Below are 20,617 nucleotides of genomic sequence, written 5' to 3'. Positions count from 1 at the left end.
TAAACTCCATTTGCCACCTCTCAGCCCAGCTCTGCAGCTTATCTATGTCCCTCTGTAACCTGCTACATCCTTCCTCACTGTCGACAACACCACCGACTTTGGTGTCGTCTGCAAATTTACTCACCCACCCTTCTGCGCCTTCCTCTAGGTCATTGATAAAAATGACAAACAGCAACGGCCCCAGAACAGATCCTTGTGGTACGCCACTTGTAACTGAACTCCATTCTGAACATTTCCCATCAACCACCACCCTCTGTCTTCTTTCAGCTAGCCAATTTCTGATCCACATCGCTAAATCACCCTCAATCCCCAGCCTCCGTATTTTCTGCAATAGCCTACCGTGGGGAACCTTATCAAACGCTTTACTGAAATCCATATACACCACATCAACTGCTCTACCCTCGTCTACCTGTTCAGTCACCTTCTCAAAGAACTCGATAAGGTTTGTGACATGACCTACCCTTTACAAAGCCATGCTGACTATCCCTGATCATATTATTCCTATCTAGATGATTATAAATCTTGTCTCTTATAATCCCCTCCAAGACTTTAACCACTACAGACGTGAGGCTCACCGGTCTATAGTTGCCGGGGTTGTCTCTGCTCCCCTTTTTGAACAAAGGGACCACATTTGCTATCCGCCAGTCCTCTGGCACTATTCCTGTAGCCAATGATGACATAAAAATCAAAGCCAAAGGTCCAGCAATCTCTTCCCTGGCCTCCCAGAGAATCCTAGGATAAATCCCATTAGGCCCCGGGGACATACCTATTTTCAGCCTGTCCAGAATTGCCAACACTTCTTCCCTACGTACCTCAATGCCATCTATTCTAATAGCCTGGGTCTCAGCATTCTCCTCCACAACATTATCTTTTTCCTGAGTGAATACTGATGAAAAATATTCATTTAGTATCTCGCCTATCTCTTCAGACTCCACACACAACTTCCCATCCCTGTCCTTGACTGGTCCTACTCTTACCCTAGTCATTCGCTTATTCCTGACATACCTATAGAAAGCTTTTGGGTTTTCCTTGATCCTACCTGCCAAATACTTCTCATGTCCCCTCCTTGCTCGTCTTAGCTCTCTCTTTAGATCCTTCCTCGCTACCTTGTAACTATCCATCGCCCCAACTGAAACTTCACACCTCATCTTCACATAGGCCTCCTTCTTCCTCTTAACAAGAGATTCCACTTCTTTGGTAAACCACGGTTCCCTCGCTCTAAGCCTTCCTCCCTGCCTGACCGGTACGTACTTATCAAGAACACGCAGTAGCTGATCCTTGAACAAGCTCCACTTATCCAGTGTGCCCAACACTGCAGTCTACTTCTCCAACCTATCCCCCCCAAGTCACGTCTAATGGCATCATAATTGCCCTTCCCCCAGCTATAACTCCTGCCCTGCGGTGTATACTTATCCCTTTCCATCACTAGCGTAAATGTCACCAAATTGTGGTCACTGTCCCCAACGTGCTCTCCTACCTACAAATCCAACACCTGGCCAGGTTCATTACCCAAAACCAAATCCAACGTGGCCTCGCCTCTTGTTGGCCTGTCAACATATTGTGTCAGGAAACCCTCCTGCACACACTGTACAAAAAACTACCCATCTAATGTACTCGAACTATATCTTTTCCAGTCAATATTTGGAAAGTTAAAGCCTCCCATAATAACTACCATTACTTTCGCTCTTGTCCAGGATCATCCTCGCCATCCTTTCCTCTACATCCCTAGAACTATTTGGAGGCCTATAGAAAACTCCCAACAGGGTGACCTCTCCTTTCCTGTTTCTAACCTCAGCCCATACTACCTCGGAAGATGAGTCCCCATCTAGCATCCTCTCCGCCACCGTAATACTGCTCTTGACTAGCAGCGCCACACCTCCCCCTCTTTTGCCTCCTTCTCTGAGCTTACTAAAACACCTAAACCCCGGAACCTGCAACATCCATTCCTGTCCCTGCTCTATCCATGTCTCCGAAATGGCCACAACATCGAAGTCCCAGGTACCAACCCATGCTGCCAGTTCCCCTACCTTATTTTGTATACTCCTGGCATTGAAGTAGACACGCTTCAAACCACCTACCTGCACACTGGCCCCCTCCTGCGCCGTCAAATCTGTGCTCCTGATCTCTATACTCTCATTCTCCCGTACCCTAAAACTACAATCCAGGTTCCCATGCCCCTGCTGCATTAGTTTAAAGCCCCCCAGAGAGCACTAACAAATCTCCCCCCCCAGGATATTTGTGCCCCTCAGGTTCAGATGTAGACCATCCTGTCTGTAGAGGTCCCACCTTCCCCAGAAAGAGCCCCAGTTATCCAGAAATCTGAATCCCTCCCGCCTGCACCATCCCTGTAGCCACGTGTTTAATATTGTACTAATCATCCCCTTCTTCCCCGCCCCCCCCCCCCCCCCCCCCCCCCCCATGGGTCAACATGACTATACTGCCACCACCCCCACTTCCAATTCTGCCCACTTGCCTTATACACTCACTCTGAGTCCCTTGCTTCTCAGTGGCTGGACCTTTAAACTTACCTGCTGTACAGCAGCTAGTGCCATGTAAAAGGGAGCGTGGCGTCCTTACCTCCAACTGTGCTGCCCCCCCCCCCCCTCCCCCGTAGGCCTTGCGAGCCCAGTGGTGCTCCGCTGAGCCTGCCTGGCCAGAGTTCCAAGGACAGGTGAAATAGGAGCGGATGAATTTCAAGGTAAGTAATTATGAGCAGAATGGCAATCTGGCTCAGTTCCCCCTCCACCCGCAGTTACGGGTAAAGCTGTAAGGTTGGGGGGGTAAATGTTGGGCAAGACACTGGGGAGAACTCTACTTTTCTTTAAAATAGTGTCATGTAATTTTTAAAAATAAATTTAGAATACCCAATTATTTTTTTTCCCAATTAAAGGGGCAATTTAGCGTGGCCAATCCACCTACCCTGCAAACCTTTGGGTTGTGGGGGCGAAATGTGCAAACACTACACAGACAGTGGCCCGGGGCTGGGTTCAAACACGGGTCCTCGCTGACATGAAGCAACAGTGCTAACCACTGCGCCACCGTGCCACCCCGGTGTCATGTGATATTTTACGTGACCTATACAAGGGAAGACAGGTCCTTGGTTTAATGTCACATTTGAAAGATGTCACAAGCAACAGGTCTCCACTCAAGGGGGTTTATTGTTTGAAAAATGTATAAAATCTGATTCACATATACACAATCAGTCACAGAATTCTAATAGGTTACAGAACAGGTATAACTAGGGAAGTAGAGAGTGTTGTGTTCTCGACTTTGCTTTACCTGGATGGCTCGGATGCGTGGTGTTGAATAAAGAACACTAAGCTTTGTTAAACAAAACTAGAAATTTATTTACACTACTAAGATTCGTTCACATTCCTAAAGTACAAGGTTATTACATTAAACTATGCTATCTCTAGCTACAGAACTCTCAAACACACAACTGTTCCTGTGCCTCGCCATCTTCTAACTCCCAGAATCCCCAAAGTCGCATGATATATATATGACTGTTCTGTGGTTCCCTCTAGTGGTAAGAAGCATTATCATTAACTTGTTAACTCTTTACATCCCCTTTTTTTAAAAAATGTTTGGCGCTTTCTACAAACACATCTGTATTAAGAGCATTGTATGTTCTTTACATGTAATTGAGGACTGATATTGTACAGTAGTTAACAATTTTAAAAAACGTTTTAGTCCACAAATGGAGTCTGTACTCAGTCTTCACTGTGGTAGTGTGGTACATAACCAGCAAGGCATCAGTTCAAAACGATCAGGTGTTCGACAAACTACGTTTGTTGTCTGACCTGGTCTTTTTTCTGTGCTTATGGTGTCGATTTTGTGTGTCCTTTGCCCTAAAAATCTGTTTGCTACCTGTTTTTTTTTTTTTAGCAAGGACCAACTCTACTAGACTGTTGGAATGATATTTTCTCTTTCTATATGTCTTTTTCTTCCTGGCATTTGTGCCATCATGCATGAACTTGGTATGATCTACATACGCATTTGTCTGTTTTATCTCGAATGGTAGTTGTTTTTCACACTGTCCTACAGTCCCTTGCTCGGTTGCCATCTGGATTGCATTCTATACTGCATAGTTTGTCAAGTGTGGTTGCAAGTTCAAACACTTTCTTGTCATTGAATTGCAACGTGTTGTTTAGTTGTCCTTTGGGTTCACAGCCGTGCCTGTGTGTAAATTCTGTTGCTCTGTAGTTACTCTTTGTGTGCTCAAGATCAGTTCCTTTTGGCTTGCCTGATTCATTTTCAAACTTTTTACTGTCAGTGTCCTTTGAATTATCTTTGAACTTTGTGATATCAGTTCCCTTTTGATGACCTGATGTATCATTGAGCTTTGTGATACGAGTTTCTTTTAGATGATCGGATATATCTTTCTCATCTGGAGTCAACTTCTCCAGGATGTCATTTTCTTGTAGGCTGTTCACAATTGATGTGCTCTCAATCGATCTGTTCATGGTTATACTTTCATTGTTATGTTCTTGTTGCTCATCATTTGTTTCTTCACTGTTGTCATTACTGGCAAATACAACTAGACCGACCATAGACCTTTAGTCTTCTTCCTATTGCTCATCATCTGTCTCTTTGCTGTCATCATCAGATGATTGCGGTATCATTTCTCGTGGGCAGTTACAATGATCCTCTGTCTGGAACATAGTCATTTAACAAGATTCAGGGCGGCTTCCGGTGACGGCGGGCGGGAGGCGGCCGCACAATGGAGGGCTCCCGGTCGGCAACGGCATTTTCGGGGCTTTAAGCCCGGGGGTCCCAGGGTCCGCGGAGGTGGCAGAAGAAGGCAGAAGGCACGGAGGAGGCACAGTGAAGACACAGGAGGAAAAAAGGAACAAAGAAAAATGTCGAGGGTGAGCAAGAAAACGGCCGAAGAAAAAACAGCTGGAGGTCCGTCGGGGAGTGGAAAGGTCACCGCGGGGTCACCGGGAAAAATGGAGGCTGGAGCACCAGGGAAGGCCGCACTGCTTACGGCTGAAGAAATAACTACGGTGATGGCTGCGGAATTTGAAAAGCAGTTGGCGCAGATTGCGAAATGCATGGAGACGGTGAGGAAGGAGATGAGGGAGGTTTTGAGTGTGCTGGTGGAGGAGGCGGTTTCCCCGGTGAGGACGGAGGTGGCGAGCGCAGTGGCGGAGGTGCGAGAGCAAGGGGAGGCGCTGAAGGAAGTGGAGGAGACGTTATTGCAGCACGGTGATCAACTTGCCTCGATGGGGAAAGAGATGCGGAAGGATATGAACTGGATCGGGCTCATCGGTCGTGGAGGCCTATACCAAAGGCGAGTGAGCCGCCAAGGGCAGTGACTCTGTGCTTCCGTAGGTACAGGGTGAAGGAGAACGTCCTGAGCTGGGCCAAGCAGAAGTGGGTGGTGCAGTGGGCTGGAGCTGGTATACGTGTATACCAGGACTTTACGGTGGAGCTGGCAAGGAGGCGGGCTGCCTTCAACCGGGTGAAGAGGGCACTGTACATTAGCAAGGTGTGCAGCATTGTATATCCAGCGAAGCTGAGGGTGACTTATAAGCTCAGGGACTTTTATTTTGGAACGACGGAAGCAGCGGAGGAGTTTGCGAAAGCAGAAAGACTGTGGCAGAACTGACAAATTGAGGAATGGCCATGTGCCGATGTAACCTCATGACTGTATTTTCTTCTTTTTTGTATCACTGCGCACGGGTGTAGAGATTAAAGGAGCCAATGTGGTATATATTTGGACAAGGGAAGGGACGGGAGTTTCACTCGAAATGAGAGTTCTTTGGGGTGTAGGTGGATATGCGGAGTTTGTGTGCTAAAAGGGGATCATTGGGCTTTCCTACGGCCGGGCAAGTGGGAAAGGGACCCGTGCGGGGGCCTCCACGCTGGCCGGTTTAAGCCGGCCAGTGAACGGGAGTGAGGTGGGGGAGGGGCTGCGGCCATCGGAGCCTGGCAGAACAGGGTCCGAGTGGTCTAGCCGGGGTGGAAAGTTGGGGAGAAGGAACCGAGGTTGGGAGGAGGAGTTTTACAAGAGGCAGTGGACAGGAGGAGCTGGACACCTGCGGTGGGGGGGGGGGGGGGGGGGGGGGGGAGGAGAGAGGAGAAAGAGCTGTGTAAGATTAAGGGTGACTACGGGTAATCCCCGATTCCTTTTTGCCATTTGTTTATGTGAACATGCGGGTTGAGGTTTGGGGGTTGGTGGGTGGATGGGATTGTTGTTATTATGGGGACTGACATATCTTGCTGATTATTGTTTATTGTTGATGGATGTAAATGTGGGAGAAAATGTGAAAAAGGAGAATTTAAAAAAATTTAAAAACAAAAAACAAGATTCCGGGCTTCACACGCGTTTGCTCCGAATATGGACTATTGATTTGCATCCACGATGGCGAATTGCACGATATAACTTGATTGTGCACCTATGCTTCTAGGTCACACCCACCCTAACATTTCACTCGCCTTCCTACTGTAGACGATCAGCCGTTTATCTCGCTCAAAAACTGTCGGTTGAACTCTCAGGTGGTTCAAATCAGAGAGGCTAAGGAAATTTTCACTTGTTCCGGTGACACGCTTGCAGTTGATAAATGTGCCATTCAGCATCAGTGGAATTGTCCGTTCATCTCGATTTGGAACAATTGTGATTGGGCTTGTTTTTTCAGCTTCTGAAATTTCCTGTGTACCTTTGTCTACACTTTCAATCATATCCATATAGAATGTATCTTCCAAATCTATTTCATCTTCTGTGCTGTTGAGTCTATCTTCTTTATTTTCAGATTTGTGAAAATGTTCTTCTTGTTTTATTCTGCAAACGTCTTGTTCAGCTGTTCGGTGAAAGTTCATCAATGTTCTGCATTGCGAGGCAAAATGATTCAGTCTGCTTCACTTTGAACATCTTTTTCTGTGGGCTGGGCATTTTTCCTTTAAGTGGGCGTGGCCACAGCGCCAACACATCATCATGCGCAAATCGATCGTCGTCCGGAGTGTGCTCTTTTATCGCATGCGCAACGTTGTGCACATGCGCAGAACTGTCATCTTCCAGACCATGTCTTTTCTTTAACTGTGCATGTGCAAAATGTCCGACTTCTGAGGCACACTTTTCTTCCAAGTGCGCTTGCACAAATTGGTCTTCTTTTCCTGCGTGCTGACTTTCTAGCTGCTCCAGAGCTTCAACGGAGTCAAAAGCTTTCTCGTTACTTTCCCTATTCAACATTTCTGAACATCTATTTTTAGTTGCTTTACTTGCACGGGACATTTTAATAAGAGTTCTCCAGCATTACTTTTTGTTGCTTTTGCAGTCGTTCACTCAGCTTTTCGTTTCTTTTAAGCTCACAATAGCTATCAAATTTTTAAATGACTACATCAAACTTATTTTTTTCAATTTCATTGTCAAAGTGCAATGAGTTGTACACTTCAATAGCCTGTGGTCGAGCCACAATGAGTAACAGCGCAATCTTTCGCTTCTCACTGACTGCTTGGAGGTTTATGGCTGAGAGGTACAGTTCAAACACTTGTTTGAAAATTTCCCAGTTCACGTCTACATTACCCAATGTCCTGAATGACTGGAGTCTGCAGATCCTCCATGGAGCTTCGGCTGGGTATTTTTTTTGGTATGCTGCTGGTTGTTACGACTGGAGTCTGATTGTTGCTACTGGACTCTGGTTGAGATTTTTTTTTTTTGCAAGTTTGTTTTCTTTCTTCGAACTGAGGTTCTTTCTTTGTCCCTAAACATGACTATTCTACTCTAGGAACCAGTCCTGGTACCATGTTGGAATCTTACTGTTTAAAGTTGTCAACTCCTGGTAACATGTTGTGTTCTCTACTTTGCTTTACCTGGATGGCTTTGATGTGTAGTGATGAATAAAGAACACTAAACTTTGTTAACAAACAAAACTATAAAATGTATTTACAACTACTAAGATTTGTTCACATTCCTCAGGTAGAAGGTTAATATATTAAACTATACTATCTCTAGCTACAGAACTCTCAAATACATGTACCGGCCACCCCGAACAGGCGCTAGAATGTGGCGACGAGGGGCTATTCACAGTAACTTCATTGAAGCCAACTTGTGACAATAAGCGATTATTATTACACAACTGCTCTTATGTTTCACCATCTTCAACTACCTTCTAACTCCCAGAATCCCCACTCACATGATATATATATGACTGTTCTGTGTTTTCCTCTAGTGGTAAGAAGCATGATCATTAACTTGTTAACTCTTTACATCCCAGTCAATATACATGTCATTACAGCGAGGACTTTAAATTAAATGGGGGACTGGTCTGTAGAGGGGATATATAGGCTTCCAAAGCAGAAGGATATGATAGAATTACAAGGCTGATATTTAGGTAAGGATACCCAGATATTTCAGGAAGGAGCAGTGTGTACAAATTTTTTTTAAATAGCAACAAATGGGGTCGAAAAGGATGTGTAAAATTAATGACTCTTTACTTAAATGCACGTAGCATTCAGCACAAAATAGATGAATTAACGGCACAAATTGAGGTTAATGGGCATGATCGTACAGCAATTACAGAGACATGGTTACAAGATCATCAAAACTAGGCAAGGATATGTGACTTTTCGCAAGGACAGACAGGAAGGAAAGGGTGGTTGGGTAGCTTTGTTAACACGATGTGGAATAAGAACAATAGCGAGAAATGATCTTGGATCGGAAGATGTAGAATCTATATGGGTGGTGGTAGGAAATAACAAAAGGAAGATGACACTGATGGGAGGAGTCTACAGGCTTCCAAACAGGAGCTATATTGTAGAGGCACAGAGTTGTACAGCGCAGAAAAGGCCCTTTTGGCCCATCGAGTCTGCACCAACAATAACTACCTTTAATCTCGCGCTAATCCCACTTCTCAGCACTCGTCCCATATCCTTGAATGTGATGGTGTTTCAAGTGCTCATCCAAGTACTTTTTAAAGGTTGTGAGGTTTCCAGCCTCCACTACCTTCCCAGGCAGTGCAGTCCAGTGTGACGTTTCCAGCCTCCACTACCTTCCCAGACCGTGCATTCCAGATTCTCACCACCCTCTGAATGAAAAATATTTTCTCAAATCCCCTCGGAATCTCCTGCCCCTCACTTTAAAACTATGCCCCCTTGGGGGTAGCATGGTGGTGCAGTAGATTAACCTTGTTGCCTCACGGCGCCGAGGTCCCAGGTTTGATCCCGGCTCTGGGTCACTGTCCGTGTGGAGTTTGCACATTCTCCCCGTGTTTGCATGGGTTTCGCCCCCACAACCCAAAGATGTGCAGGGTAGGTGGATTGGCCACGCTAAATTGCCCCTTAATTGTGAAAAAATGAATTGGGTACTCTAAATTTAAAAAAAACTATTCCCCCTTGTGATTGACCCCTCAACCAAAGGGAACTCTTACCCTGTCCAAACCTCTCACAATCTTAATACACCTCATTCATATCCTCCCTCAGCCTTCTCTGCTCTAAAGAAAACAACCCAAGAGCATCCAGTCTCTCCTTATAGCTCAGATGCTCCATCCCAGGCAACATCCTGGTGAATCCCCTCTGTACTCCCTCCAGAGCAATCACCTCCTTCCTATAGTGAGGTGACCAGAACTGCACACAGTACTCCAGCTGTGGCTGTACATTGCAGTAATTGAATCCTTAATTAGTAGTGCAACACCGGCTCCCTTTTTACCCCCTCGTCTGGCTCGCCTAAATACCCTGCACCCCAGAATGTTGTTACTAGTCCTGCCCTTCCCTTAACCATCTCTGCAATGGCAGCAATGTCACAATTCCATGTGTCAATCCACGCTCTTAACTCATCAGTCTTACCTATTACAATCCTAGCATTAAAGTAAACACCATCCAGCATTGTCACACTCACCTTGATATTCAACATAGCGGAATTCACTCTGATTTGCTTCTTTTACTATAGCATGTAGGGCTGAGAATAAATCAGGAAATAATGACATGTAAAAAAGGCAGTACTTTACTTATGGGTGACTTTAATCTTCACATAGATTGGGAAAAGCAAACTGCCAGAGGTAAGCCATGAGGAAGAATTCATAAGAGTCTATTTGGGTCAGTTTCCTAGAACAATACGTTGTGCATCCAACCAGGGATCAGGCTATTTTGGATTTGGTGATTTGTAATGAGACAGGTTTAAATAACAATCTGAGTAAAAGATCCTCTCGGAAACAGTGACCATAACATGGTAGAATTTAGCATTCAATTTGAGAGTGAGAAACTTGGGTCAGAATCAACTGTGCCACACTTAAATTAGGGTAATTATAAAGGAATGAGGGCAGAGTTGACTGGGAAAGGAGTTTAGCAGAAAGATGATTGATCAGCAATAGGGAACGTTTATGAAAATAGTTAATGACTCACAACAAAGATATATCCCAATGGGGAAAGATTCTAGGAAGGGGATAAATCAAAGGTTAACCAAAGAAGTGAAGGGATACTCTTAAACTGAAAGAAAAATCATATGTGGCAAAGATTAGTAGTAAGCCAGAGGATAGGGAAAGTTTTAAAAACTAACAAAAGGTGACAAGAAAATGAGGGAGAAGATAAACTACGAGGGTAAATGAGCAAGTAATGGTGGAGCAGGCTCGAGGTGCCAGATGGCCTACTCCTGCTCCTAGTTCTTATGTTCTAATATAAAAACGGACAGCAAGAGCTTCTTTAAATATATAAAGAGGAAGAAAGTAGGTCCCTTAGAGAATGAGACTGGGGGAATAATAATGGGGAACCAGGAAATGGCAGAGAAGTGAAACAAATACTTTGCAGAATACAGTCTTCACGATGGAAGACACTCATAATATTCCAAAAATATTAAATAATCGAAGGGCAGGGCATGGGGTAATAAATACAACAACAATCACTAGGGATAAAATACTAGAGAAACTATTAGGGTTAAAGGCCAATAAGTCCCCTTGGCCTGGTGGGTTGCACCCCAGGATATTAAAGGAAGTATCTAGAGATTGTGGATGCACTGGTAGGAATTCCTAAGAATCCTTAAATTCTGGAAATGTCACAAAGTATTGGAAAACTGCCAATGTAACACCTGTATTCAAAAAGGGACAGACAAAAAACAGATAATTATAGGCCAGTTAGCTTAACTTGTCATTGGGAAAATGTTACAGGGTCTATTATAAAGGATGTAATAGTAGCGCATTAAAAAATGCATAATATAATCAGAGTCAGCATGGCTTCACAAAGGGGAAATCATGTCTGACAAATTTATTAGAATCCTTTGAGGTGGTAACACGTGAGCAGGGTATATCATGGGGAATGAGTAGATGTAATATACTTGGATTTCAAAAACGTGTTTAATAAAGTGCCACACAAAGGCTACTTAATGAGATAAAGAGCCCATGGTGTTTGGGGTAGTACTTTAACAGATAGAGGATTGGCTGACTGGTGGGAGAGAGTTGGGGTAAGAGGAGTTTTTTCAGCATGGCAACCTGTAACTAATGGAGTGCCTCAGGGATCTGTGCTGGGGTCTCAATTATTTACAACATATATTAATAACTTGGACGAGGGAAGTGAATGTACTATTGCCAAGATTGCAGATGACACAAAAATAGGTGGGAAGGAAAGAGGCGAGGATGACACAAGAGTCTACAGAGGGATATAGAGAGGTTAGGTGAATGGGCAAAAACATGGCAGATGGAACATCATCGAATTTACATTGCAGATGGAGGCCATTCGGCCCATCAAGTCTACACCGGCCTTTGGAAAGAACACCCTACTTAAGCCCACTCCTCCACCCTATCTGCGTAACCCAGTAACCCCACTTAATGTTTCTGGACACTAAGGGCAATTTAGCATGGACAATCCATCCAACCTGCACATCTTTGGGCTGTGGGAGGAAACCCACGCAGACACGGGGAGAACGTGCAGACTTCACACAGTGACCCAAGCCGGGAATCAAACCCAGGTCATAATGTAGGAAAATGTGAGGTTATGCACTTTGGTCGGAAGAATAAAGGAGGTGAATATTATTAAGATGGACAAAGACTGCAGAAAAGCAGAGAGATTTGGATGTCCTCGTGCGTAAATCACAAAAAGCTAGCATGCAAGTTCAGCAGTAATTGGGAAGACAAATGGAATGGAGTTCAACAATAGGAGAGTCCTGCTAAAACTATACAAGGCACTCGTTGAGACCACAGCTGGAATATTGTGAACAGTTTTGGTCCCCTTATCTAAGGAAAGATGCACCGGCATTGGAGGCAGTCCAGAGAAGGTTCACGAGGTTGATCCTGGGTATGGAGGGATTTTCTGAGAAGAGGTTGAGTAGGTTGGAACTGTACTCATTGGAGTTTAGAAGAATGAGGTAACCTTATTGAGACACAGAGGATTCTCAGGGGGCTTGACAAGGTAGATACCGAGAGGCGGCTTCCTCTTGTGCGAGAACCTAGGACCAGAGGGCATAATTTCAAGGTAAGGTGTCACCCATTTAAGAGAAGAATGAGGAGGAAATTCTTCTGAGATTAGTGAATCTGTGGAACTCTTTATCTCAGCCTTGAACATACATAACGACCCATCTCGACAACCACTTGCAGTAGACAGATTTTTAATGAGTAAGGAAATCATAGAATTTACATTGCAGGAGGCCATTCGGCCCATCAAGTCTGCACCGGCTCTTGGAAAGAGCACCCAAGCCCACGCCTCCACCCTATCCCCATAACCCAGTAACCCCACCTAATCAGTTTTGCACACTAAGGGCAATTTAGCAAAGCCAATCCACCCAACTTGCACATCTTTGGACTGTGGGAGGAAACCAGGGCACCCGGAGGAAACCCATGCAGACATGGGGAGAAGGTGCAGACACCGTACAGGCAGTGACCCAAGCCAGGAATCGAACCTGGAACCCTGGAGCTGTGAAGCAACAGTGCTAACCACTGTGCTACCTTGCTACCCCAATCAAGGGATATGGGGGATAAAGGGGTGAAAGTGGAGTTGAGGATATCAGATCAGCCATGATCTCATTGAATGGCAGAGCAGACTCGATGGGTTGAATGGCCTACTTCTGCTCTTATGCCTTATGGTCTTATAACAGGTCATGCCGTCGGAGATTTTAGAGGAAACAATCTGACCCAAGCGCTTACATTAACAAATTTACGGCCTCAACGACAATGTTTAAATCAAAACTAAATGCTGGGAAAACTCAGCAGGTCTGGCAGTGTCTCTGGAGAGAGAAACAGAGTTAACGTTTCGAGTCCAATACGACAGCTTCTGAACTGAAGACTAAACGTTAACTCGGTTTCCCTCACCACTGATGCTGCCAGACCAGAGTCTTTCCAGCATTATCTTTTTTTAATTTCAAGATTGCCAGCATCCGCAGCATTTTCACTCCCAGTTGCTGTCCTTGACTTGTGCTAGGAAGTGAGCGTACGCTGATGTCTCAAATTTGAATCTTTTGTCTCTAAATCATACACAAACTGTAAATCTTGCTGTTTTAACAGATAAATGCAGAAGAAATGCCTGACAAAGTTTTTCGTCAAATCTGTGAAGCCATCGATTCTATTCAAGAGAGCAGCGAAAGCGACATGGCTTCGGACGGATTCTTGTGTAGAAATTGAGCTTCGTCTGGGTATCCGAGTCACAGAATGTTACAACACAGTTAAGAGATCATTCAGCTCATTGGGACTACGCTGGTCTCTGAAAAAGCCACCCACTTACAATAACGACTTGCATTTTACCTTTAATGGAGAAAACAACACTTCTGAGGAAAAGTCAGGCAAATGCGGATGCAGAGACAAAAATAAGGAGGGCAATTTAAAGTTTGATCAAAAAACACTCATTAACTGCATGAAATTAAAAGAAAAATCTGGGGGTGGGTATTTTGTAGCTGTGAATTTATTAAATGCTATTTTAAAACCTTTATCTGCTTCATCTATAATGGTGATCATTTGAAGGCACAAGACATTCCCTCCCTTTCACTCGTCCCTATCCAATTCCATCTTTTCCACTTCTGCTTAAAGCCTTCATTTGCAGTGACAAATAGACGGGTGCAAGAAAACATATCTACCAGTGTCCCAGGAATGCTGCTAAGATTAATGAGCATTGACTGACAGGGGGAAAACCCTCTGGTCCATTCAGCCTGTCCCACAAAACTGCAATGCCTTGTTAAACACAATATACACAACTCCACCCCTACCCAAAATCACATGTCCTGGAAGATGCTCTCCACAAATTTGAAAACCAAGATTAATTAGATAGAAGATTGCAACCAGTCCAGGCCACTCCGCCCGGATTAATATTAAAACGCTCAAGGGGCAGGGCGGTAGAACAGTGGTTAGCACTGCTGCTTCACAGCACCAGAATCCCAGGTTTGATTCCCGGCTTGTGCCACTGTCTGTGTAGTCTGCACGTTCTCCCTGTGTCTGTGTGGGTTTCGTCCGGGTGCTCCGGTTTCCTCCCACAAGTCCCGAAAGACGTGCTGTTAGGTAATTTGGTCATTCTGAATTCGTCATTCTGAATTCTTCCTCAGTGTACCCGAACAGGCGCCAGAATGTGGCGGCGAGGGGCTTTTCACAGTAACTTCATTGTGACAATAATAAAGATTATTATCCGAAATATGCAATACTTTTGTCTTCATGGGGTAAAAAGAAGTTGCATTTATTTATACAGTGCCTTTCATGACCTTAGGAAATGCCAAAGCCAATTAAGCACATTTTGAAGTGTAATCAGTGTCATCATGTGGAACACACGACTGACAATTTGCCAAAAAAAATTGTATTTGAGGGAAAATATTGGGCAGATTCCCCCCCCCCCCCCCCCCCCACCCCACATCAAGATATTGTTGTTTAATACATAAGAACATAAGAACTAGGAACAGGAGTAGGCCATCTGGCCCCTCGAGCCTGCTCCGCCATTTAATGAGATCATGGCTGATCTTTGTGGACTCAGCTCCACTCTCCGGCCCGTACACCATATTCCCGAATCCCTTTATTCTTTAGAAAGGTATCTATCTTTTTCTTAAAAACGTTTAAAGAAGGAGCCTCAACTGCTTCACTGGGCAAGGAATTCCAGAGATTCACAACCCTTTGGGTGAAGAAGTTCCTCCTACACTCCGTCCTAAATCTACCTCCCCTTATTTTGAGGCTATGCCCCCTAGTTCTGCTTTCCCCGACCAGTGGAAACAACCTGCCCGCATCTATCCTATCTATTCCCTTCATAATTTTATATGTTTCAATAAGATCCCCCCGCATCCTTCTAAACTCCAATGAGTACAGTCCCAGTCTACTCAACCTCTCGTCATAATCTAATCCCCTCAACTCTGGGATCAACCTAGTGAATCTCCTCTGCACTCCCTTCAGTGCCAATATGTCCTTCCTCAGGTAAGGAGACCAAAACTGAACACAATACTCCAGATGCGGCCTCACTAACACCCTATACAATTGCAGCATAACCTCCCTAGTCTTGAACTCCATCCCTCTAGCAATGAAAGACAAAACTTGATTAGCCTTCTTAATCACCTATTGCACCTGCACACCAACTTTTTGTGACTCGTGCACCAGCACACCCAGGTCCCTCTGCACAGCAGCATGTTTTAACATCTTACCATTTAAATAATAATCCATTCTGCTGTTATTCCTCCCAAAATGGATAGCCTCACACTTGGCAACATTGAATTCCATCTGCCAGACCCTAGCCCATTCACCTAACCTATCCAAATCCTTCTGCAGACTTCCGGTATCCTCTGCACTTTTTGCTTTACCACTCATCTTAGTGTCGTCTGCAAACTTTGACACATTGCACTTGGTCCCCAACTCCAAATCGTCTACGTAAATTGTGAACAACTGCGGGCCCAACACTGATCCTTGAGGGACCCCACTAGTTACAGGTTGCCAACCAGAGAAACACCCATTTATCCCCACTCTCTGCTTTCTGTTAGTTAACCAATCCTCTACCCATGCTACCACTTTACCCTCAATGCCATGCATCTTTAGTTTATGCAGCAACCTTTTGTGTGGCACCTTGTCAAAAGGTGTTTACTTGAGAGAGCAGGCTAAAATAATTTATCACATCCAAAAGACAGCACTTCTGTTGAAGTATTAGCCTAGATATGTGTTTAAGTCACTAGAGTGCAACTCGTAACCACAACCCTCTCACTCGCAGCCAAGAGTGCTGTTACTGAGCTACAGCTGAAACCAATGGCACTAAAGGTGCATGGAGCATTGAATCAAACTTTAACGAGCTTAATTCAGACAGAACAATGCAAGAGATGATTGCGAGTCCTATTCTAAGTCGAGATTTGGGCATAGCTTTTCTGTCTCAATCGCAATGAACGACAGTTTGCGCGTGAGGAAAAATTGACTGCAGACTTTTAAAAAAGAGCAACACAAATAGAAATAATGTATTATTTAATCTGAAAGTGAGTCTGGACAGCAGAACTGAAGTGATCTATAAAGCAGCCAAGTTATAACTTGTAAACTTAATCTTGCGAGATTCACAATTTTTTTTAAAAGGGAAAAGACTTGCATTGTAACATGCTGAATATTACATCAGGGCTTCCCAATGTGCATTAACGTCAATTAAGTACCTTTGAATATACAGTGACTGTTGTGAATTAGAGAAATACAGCACAAGGTCCCCAAAACAGCTATGACAATTGACAGATAATGTTTTGAAATGAAATGAAATGAAAATCGCTTATCGTCACAAGTAGGCTTCAAATGAAGTTACTGTGAAAAGCCCCAAGTCGCCACATTCCGGCGCCTGTTCGGGGAGGCTGGTACGGGAATTGAATTGTGGCATCCATCTGACAAAGTGGACATTTTTCAGGTATGTCCTGTCCACAAAAGCGTAACAAATTCCAACCATTTATCATCTCAGTCTACCCTCAATCATCTTGACAGCACCAACAAGTGGCACTTACTCAACAATATTCTGCTCACTGATGCTCAGTTTGGGTTCCATCAGGACTACACTGCTCCAGAGCATGGACAAAAGACCCACCATTCCAGCATGAAAGCAACTGTTCTCGACAGTGGGCGGCACGGTGGCAAGCTCTGCTGTCTCACAGCTCCAAGGTCCCAGGTTCAATTCCACCCTCAGGTGACTGTGTGGAGTTTGCACTTTTGCGCCGTGTCTGCGTGGGTTTCCTCCGGGTGCTCCGGTTTCCTCCCACAAGGATGTGCAGGTTAGGTGGATTGGCTACGCTAAATTGCCCCTTCATGTCAAAAAGATTAGGTGGGGTTGCTGGGATGGGGTGGAGGCATGGGCTTAATGGGGTGCTCTTTCCGTGGGCTGGTGCAGACTCGATGGAGCGAATGGCCGCCTACTGCACTGTATTCTATGATTAGGGCAGCATTTGCACAGCACTCAATCCATCACCTTAAACATTCACTCCCTCCCAAACTGCCGCACAGTGGCAGCCTTGTGCATCTTCTACAAGACGCACTGAACTCAGCAAGACTTCTTTGTCAGTGCATCCCAAACCTGCCAACATCTACCACCTGGAAAGACAAGGGGAAGCAGATGCATGGGAACACCATTCCCTGAAAGTTCCCCATCAGTCACACACCATCCTGACTTAAAATAGATTTCTGTTCTTTCCTCCAGTCATCACTGGGTGAGAAGCTGGAACTTCCTACCAAAATAGAGCTGTAGGTGTACTTAAATTCACAGACTGTAGCGATACAAGGCAGCAGCTCACACCCACCATCTCAAGGCAATTAGTGATGGGCATTGCATCCTTGCCAGCAATGCCCAAATCTAATGAATGAACAAAAATGTCTCTGGAGTTGAGCTTGAATCCTCAAATTTCTAACTCGGTTTCCGACTGAAGGAAAGCTGACAATGGCAGAACGCTGTGGGTGCAAAATGGCAGCTACATTTACCTTCAAAAGTACAGTGACTGCATTTCAAAGTATTTCATTGTGTGAGAATGCATTAAGAGATGTGACAGGCCACTTATAGGAATGTATTTTCTTCCATCATCCGGAGCAAATTGAAGATAAATTCCCCCTTCAGTTCAGAGGATGACAATTATGCATGGAGTTTATTGCAGCCAATATAAATCTGTTGGCTTACAAGAGGTTGGGAGTTGATCCCGTAAGTTGATCATTGGTAGTTGATCCCATAAACTGATGACAGGGACTGTAATACAAAGAGACTAGTTCCACATTTGTTTTTATTTCTCACCGCTCTCCTGACAGTTCTACAGATCTGTATAAGAACATATTGCATACACACAGATATGAGGCCAGAAACTGAAACCGTACAAAAATGTTCTAATCAATGCACAACTACTGGTAAAAAAGTTCGCAGCTGAACGCCGTGCTCACTGCTGACTAGTATCGATCAATCATTTAAATACATAGTAAAAATACAATCTTTCAGCAAATGGAGCTTTTGTGCAGACTACAAAAAAGGGAATTTATTATAATACTTGATTATCTTTTATAGGCAGTTTTGTTAATGAGTTGTAGGGACAACTCTCATTAAGGGGTAAAGAAGGACAGAGCTCTGTTTGATTCTGAACTTGGTGGAGGTGTGTTTATATAAGTGATGTACACTGTTTTGCTACCACTGTACTTTTTTCACCATATTTTAGTACACATTTTATATCACATTACACCTAAAAACACTTTCACTGACGACTGACTGTTTTCAAACTTCATCCGCACAGCTTAGTTTGTTGGGTGGGGGAGAAAAGGGGATTGGGGGGGGGGGGGGGGGGGGGGAGAGAAATAGGCGGGGGAGGGTTGTGGTGTGTGTGATGTGAAGGAAAAAACACACCCACGTTTCTTCGTTGTGGCCCCTAACATTCTTTGCCTCACGTAGTGCTTCGCTGTTGCTCAGGGGAAGGGCTGATAGGAACAGAAGCCTTTTAGATGTAAGCAGCTGACTGCGCTTGGCAGGTTCAATGCTCAGGGTCATCACCAGGTCCAGCATCTCTACAGTCAACTTTACTAGTTTAATAAATTCAACTTGCTCTCGTGTAAAACCTAGAACTTGTTTTCCAACAACAAAAGGCAGCCCCCCCCCCCTTCGTGCCACTAGGACTATACACTACACAACATAATAGCAAATTTAATGTATCTTGTGGTTCCATAAATACTCGTCTACACAGACATTTATCTACATCATATTATGGTTAAGAGTACAGTCTTTGTCACAGAAACCGATCTCACCTTTGGAATTAAATAACTGAGCCTGCGCGGTTTGCAACCATCTTGCCTTCCCTTTCTCCTCCATGTCCATCGACAGATGGGAACAGAATATTGAGCGAGAGAGAGCACGAGGCAGACAAACAGAGAGAGAGAGAGAGAGAGAGAGAGTGAGTGAGTGAGTGCGTGGAAGGCAACTCGAGGAAACCCGCTGTACGTAAGGAATGTTCACCTGCTGTTGAATGACTTAAATAGGACCACGGGGAGCGTAGGGCTGTAGTCGATGAGGGTGCCCAGTGAAAAGCCATCGCCTGCGGACACCTTTTATTTTTGGGAACAGCAGCAGGACGCTTTCAATCTGTGCAAGGAATCAACGAATGGAGCCTGATTTTGCGATGCACTGAAGAGCATAAAGTCAACTCCCTCTGGGAATTTTGTTTCATTTCCTCCCCAACCGTGCCCTTTGTGTCATCTGTTTGCCGGGAAGTAGTTTGGATCAAGGTAGTTGTAACTGGTGTCCTGAGACATGCAGTAATCTCTGTCCAGAAATGTCTCAACTCTGTAGATTGGGTCCAGTTGATGGTCGCCTTTGTGAATCTCGGTTTCGTACAGGCTGCAGAAATCGGAGAACAAACAAAGACTGCAAAATCAATAACTCGCTGAGATTTGAAATTGAAACTTAGTCATGTTCACTCCAATTACTTGTAACGTACATACAATAACTGCTATGGCAGAATTTAAACTTGAGCGCTAAAAGCAATATATCCTTCCTGAGACGCAGTGCCCAGAGCTGACCACAATATTCCAGATTCAGTCCACCCACAGCTTTATACAACTGTAACATAAACTTCCTACCCTTCGTATGCCACCCCCATGGAGATAAAGGCCCTTTCATTTGTCCCTACCCCATAGCTTTTATCGATTTCTGTACATAGTTCTCAAAATCTCTGTGCTGCAGAGTTCCTAGCTCCGTATCGCTTGGCGTACTCTCGCTCAACAAAAACGTCTCAATCTTGGAAGCTCCAGCTGACCACCAGTGTCCACAGCCTTTTGAAGGAAGAGAATTCTAGATTTCCACTACCCCTTTCAAAAAAAACGCAAACACATTTCTGCATTGACCCAACTGAATCATAGAAACATAAAAATTAGGAGCTAGAGTAGGCCATTCAGCCCTTCGATCCTGCTCATCATGGTCATGGCTGATCATCCAACTCAGTAACCTGTTAGAAGAGATCGTAGAATTTATAGTGCAGGAGGTGGTAATTCGGCCCATCGAGTCAGCACCGGCCCTTGGAAAGAGCACCTTATTTAAGCCTACACCTCCACTCTATCCTCGTACCCAGCCTATCCTTTTTGGACACTTAAGGGCAATTTTAGCATGGCCAATCCACCTAACCTGCACATCTTTGGACTGTGGGAGGAAACCCACGCCGACACGGGGAGAACGTGCAGACTCTGCACAGACAGTGACCCAGCAGGGAATTGAACCTGGGACCCTGGAGCTGAGAAGCAACAGTGCTAACCACTATGCTACCGTGCAG

At 44.7% G+C, this 20,617-nt stretch overlaps 2 protein-coding genes across 7 annotated transcripts in view; one reads left to right on the top strand and one right to left on the bottom strand.

The window, feature by feature from the left end:
• The window catches only part of ak5 (adenylate kinase 5), a 123,480-nt gene extending 108,945 nt beyond the window's left edge, over positions 1-14,535 (top strand). For both annotated transcript variants that reach the window (XM_072510415.1, XM_072510414.1), the window contains one exon: positions 13,422-14,535. In XM_072510415.1, the coding sequence (XP_072366516.1) occupies positions 13,422-13,538 (117 nt within the window). In that variant the 3' untranslated portion in view covers positions 13,539-14,535. The remainder of the gene's footprint in view (positions 1-13,421) is intronic.
• A 3,544-nt stretch (positions 14,536-18,079) lies between these two features.
• zzz3 (zinc finger, ZZ-type containing 3) overlaps positions 18,080-20,617 on the bottom strand; it is a 167,523-nt gene continuing 164,985 nt past the window's right edge. For all 5 annotated transcript variants that reach the window (XM_072510410.1, XM_072510411.1, XM_072510409.1 and 2 more), the window contains one exon: positions 18,080-19,689. In XM_072510410.1, coding sequence (XP_072366511.1) covers positions 19,545-19,689 — 145 coding nt within the window. In that variant the 3' untranslated portion in view covers positions 18,080-19,544. The remainder of the gene's footprint in view (positions 19,690-20,617) is intronic.

The sequence above is a fragment of the Scyliorhinus torazame genome, chromosome 7 (genome assembly GCF_047496885.1).
Source record: "Scyliorhinus torazame isolate Kashiwa2021f chromosome 7, sScyTor2.1, whole genome shotgun sequence".
NCBI lineage: Eukaryota > Metazoa > Chordata > Chondrichthyes > Carcharhiniformes > Scyliorhinidae > Scyliorhinus > Scyliorhinus torazame.
The sequence above is the reverse complement of the archived record's forward strand: the minus strand, read 5'-3'. Positions and strand labels throughout refer to the sequence as shown.